At 39.3% G+C, this 4,299-nt stretch overlaps 1 protein-coding gene across 1 annotated transcript; it reads left to right on the forward strand.

Annotated features, from left to right (window-relative positions):
- Positions 1-719: 719 nt before the first annotated feature.
- On the forward strand, positions 720-2,967 carry LOC109926854 (growth arrest and DNA damage-inducible protein GADD45 alpha). The gene is made up of 4 exons (XM_020526700.2): positions 720-955; positions 1,255-1,356; positions 1,450-1,663; positions 2,101-2,967. Exons 1-4 carry the CDS (start codon positions 915-917, stop codon positions 2,209-2,211), a joined length of 468 nt encoding a protein of 155 aa, XP_020382289.1. The 5' UTR covers positions 720-914; the 3' UTR covers positions 2,212-2,967.
- The last annotated feature ends 1,332 nt before the right edge of the window (positions 2,968-4,299 follow it).

Below are 4,299 nucleotides of genomic sequence, written 5' to 3' on the forward strand. Positions count from 1 at the left end.
TTGTCAACAGTTATATACGTTCTTAAAATGTGCTCTTGAAACAGCAGTGACACAGGCAGGGACACGTTTAATTTCCACATTACTGACCCTGGTGGTCAGTCTGCTTGATGATAATGACGCTGGGTGTTCCACTCAGGGCACGACGAGTGAAGCTTGCGTTTACTTGGTGCTTTTCACAACCTTAGAATGTCCCAAGTGTTTTACAGTCAACTGAGTACATTTAAAGTGTAGGAAATTCCAAGATTTTGAACCAGCAATGATGAAGGAATGACTATTAACGCGCAACTGCAGATGACGTGATTTGGGACTGAATGTGGAAGTGATGGCATTCCCTTAACATTGTTGCCCTTGACCTTGGTGATAGACGTTGCAGTGGAGGTTTGTTTACTGTATCTACACACAGTGGACGTATTTTTTTTAAATATCACGTTTGACGTTAAACATAGAATTAAGGTATTTGCTTCTATGTATAATTTCGTCGGGCAATCCTACAATTTCCAAACATGGACATTGAAATGAGGAATAAGCATTGATTGATGTGTAGACCGACCCAGTGAGCTGCGAGACAGAGACGCTTCGGTATCCGCTCCAACCACACCCCCACCTCCCCCAGGGCTGACCCTTTGTCCCCAGCGGGTCAGGGTGAAAGCAAAGTCCTTATTAGCATAAAGGACAGCGACCAATGGCGGAGCGTCTATGCAAATAAGCGAGCAGAGGGTTGGTTGGCTTTCCCTTGTTACATCCTGCCTCCTGGCTGTAACTCCGCCTTCAACCCGCGAGCCCTCTCAGTGCCAGAGCTGACAGCAGCCGCTGCATTGAGTTGGATCGAGGCGATTGGCGCACACCACACACTGTCACTTGCAGGCAGAGAAATCTGTAGCAACCTGAGAAACTCATTCAAACCGACAAACAGAATGACTTTTGAAGAACTTACAGGCGATCAGAAAGCAGACAGGTAAAAGCAATGCTACAAAGTTTATCGATTGCACTTTAAACAAACCCTATCGTTTTTTAAAAAATGTGAAACAGTGTTCGATTGTGTGCGGTGCAGATCCTTGGTTTGCGTTGTGCGTCGGTTAAAAGAAGTTTAATCTTCCCGTCATATTAGAATTTTTTTGTGAGATGAAGCACACACATTTGCATTTGTTTGACACAACCATAACGCAGAATTGTTAATCTCTGGAGTTAGATCCTGTTCTTGTTATTGATGAAGGAATTAATACTTTTTTTTTAAACTTCTGATGCGGGTGGTAGGATGGACGTAGTGAGAAAAGCTTTGGAAGAAGTTTTGAGCTCCGCGCTGGCGCAAGGCTGCATCACAGTTGGAGTGTACGAAGCAGCAAAACTACTCAACGCGTAAGTATCCATCAAGAACCAAAGTTTTCACACTTTTACCTTAAAAAAAAATCAGTTTGAAAACGGACGGATTTTATTTATACTTTGCAACAGGGATCCTGACAACGTTGTTTTATGCTTGCTTGCGACGGATGAAGGGGATGATCTGGACGTGGCTTTGCAAATTCATTTTACTCTGATCCAAGCTTTTTGCTGCGAAAACGATATTAACATAATGAGGGTGAACAACATGCACCGTCTAGCAGAGATCTTGGGCGGGATTGATGGGGCAGGCGAACCCAAAGATCTCCATTGCATATTGATCACTGTAAGTATTACACTAGTCACATCAGGAACAAATCCAACAACCGAGGCGTAAAACGGTCATCAGTTCTAAACAATGACAGAAATCTTACCTTTGTGAGGATTTAAATAAAGTTATTTGTAGACAATATGAAACGAGTTACAGACTGTGACTGAAATCAGTCTAGGTTATTGCAACTTGACAATTGGACCCCTAGAAGCAGACAAAATTATATGTACAGATACTCAACTGATTGTTGTGATTTGATGTAGATGATAGTCAGAGATGACGTGATGTCTTTTTGCACCAATAGATGGCGTAAGTTAGAGAATAGCTAACAGATCATAATTTTGAGATTGCAAGAATCACAGTATGTGAGGGGAGGGGGCGGTAAGAATTAGATGATGCACTTTTTAAAATCTTTTGTTCCATATGGATGATTTTATTTGTCTTCAATTCAGAGTCAAGTTGCACCATGGAAAGACGCAGCGTTGAGCAAAGTCAGCTGTTTCTGCAAAGAAAGTCGTTACTTGGACCAGTGGGTTCCAATCATCAACCTGCCCGAACGGTGATCCATTTTAAATCACAAACATTGGATTTAAGATTCGCTTTTGTCTCTCAGGAATTGCTCAGGAGATATTTTCAGTAGCTGTCCGAAAACTTGGCGCTGGAAAATTAGAGTTTTTATTTGTTGCTGAGGGCAGGCTAGACTGGAGTTTCGAATGTCTGTAATTATTTTCTCTGAACGCTGGACTATGACTCAACTTCAGTTGTGCCTGGAAATAGTGAGAATGACTAAGCAGACGGGAACTGAAGCAAAAGGTTGGAACTGATTTCATAGCTGAGAGTAATAGAACTGCCGGAAGAATTGTGGGAATTACAGCTTTCATTTCGGGAACTAGAACATTAAAAAACTTGTTTTGACAAACTCATCGAATGGATAACAGAAGTGTTTGAATTTAGTTGTGAAAATGCAGTATTGCTGACTAATTACACGATGTCACGGAGCTGAGGGGAAGTTTAAAAAACAAAAACTGAATAAGTTAAGGATTTTTATTGTACTTACTTACAAAATTGTAGTTTATTACAAAAACCTTTTTTGCTGTTTTGTCTAAATATGAAATGACAAGTTATTTCACAATTTATATAAATTGACCATTATTTATATTTGTGAAAGAATTGACTATAATTTTTAAATCGGTTAAATATTATTACTTTTATTCACTAGCTATTTAATGTTCTAGTCTGTTACAGATAATTTTAATTTGTATATTACTGAATTGTTTTAATTGGAAACAGTTTGCAATACAATACAGTGGAATTGCCAATGTACTGATTTCAGCCTGTTTTAATTGGGGTATATTGTCAGTATTTTATCCCTTCTGTCAGTTTGTACAGATGAGCAATGTTAAAATTGCACCATTGCTCTTTATAGGTGAGTTCAGAACTCAGCCGAACTTGTGATCAAGACAAAATGCAGTAACATATCAGTGCAGTAGTTTATTATTTAGTGACTATTTCTGCAATTTGATATCCTGCTACACATATACAACACACACAACATCCAACAGCTATACATCCTGAATATTTCCTATGGTCAAGATTGCAAATAATTATAACAGCAATGCATGTTCAAACTTAGTCTGTGAGAGTTAACTGACTGTGCTCAATTATAGCAACTCCTCTTCTAGTATTACAAAAGAACCACTGGAATAGGGATGGAAAAATCAGCCTGTGTCTTCATTTTGATCATTGAGTAATCACCACTGGAATTGCTTGTGTGTAGGTCAGCTGAGGATAAAAATATGCTTAGTGTTCAAATGGCATTTTTGGAGAGGAAAGTACAATTCACATTTCAGATTCATTACCTTTCATCAGAACCCTGACAAAAGGTCACCAATCTGAACAAATGTATCTATGGCTTTCCATTGAAACTGCATGCCCAGAATGTTTCTAGCATTTGCTGTAATTATTTCAGTTTTCCCGTATCTGCAGAGTTTGCCTTTTAAGTTCAGCTATGATTTTTTATTCTCATTCTATCCTGGATCAAGCAACTTCTGACATTTTGTTACAATTGTTAGATATTATGAAAAAAATTATATCCTACTTCAGTGAGAATTAAAGACGGCAAAATTTCATAACCCTCAAAGCTGGATGTGAGGATCATAATGCAGAATTTTCCAACTACTGTTCCCTTCTTCATGCTCACTTAAATAATTGTACCACGGTCCTCAGAGACTGGCTGGACACCGCAACAAGGGATTCAAATTTATGCATGCTTAGCACTACTTAAAAGTGGCTTGCACAGTCAAAAGCCAGTCAGCACCTCTTCAAAGGGGAAGCAGAGCAGACAGTGTACTCAAGGGCGTTTAACGTAACACTAAAGAATTTGGCAAATAAGGTGCATAGGAGGAGATGGCAGTGCAACCAGATAGCCATTGCTGTCAATATTGTCAAACAATGCATCCCCTGAGGATCTGGATGAGGTGTAGGAAAAGGTTTAATGACCTCATGAGTGCTCAAGGTCAATGAACGTTTCATCACATGCCATATCCTTAGAATGGAATGATGAGATTCAGATACAGCTCAACTCTAATACTTCAATCACCGAGCAGCAATTTGTTTCTCAACCAGAACTCCATACCTTGCTTTACAGCTTC

The sequence above is a fragment of the Rhincodon typus genome, chromosome 10 (genome assembly GCF_021869965.1).
Source record: "Rhincodon typus isolate 14 chromosome 10, sRhiTyp1.1, whole genome shotgun sequence".
NCBI lineage: Eukaryota > Metazoa > Chordata > Chondrichthyes > Orectolobiformes > Rhincodontidae > Rhincodon > Rhincodon typus.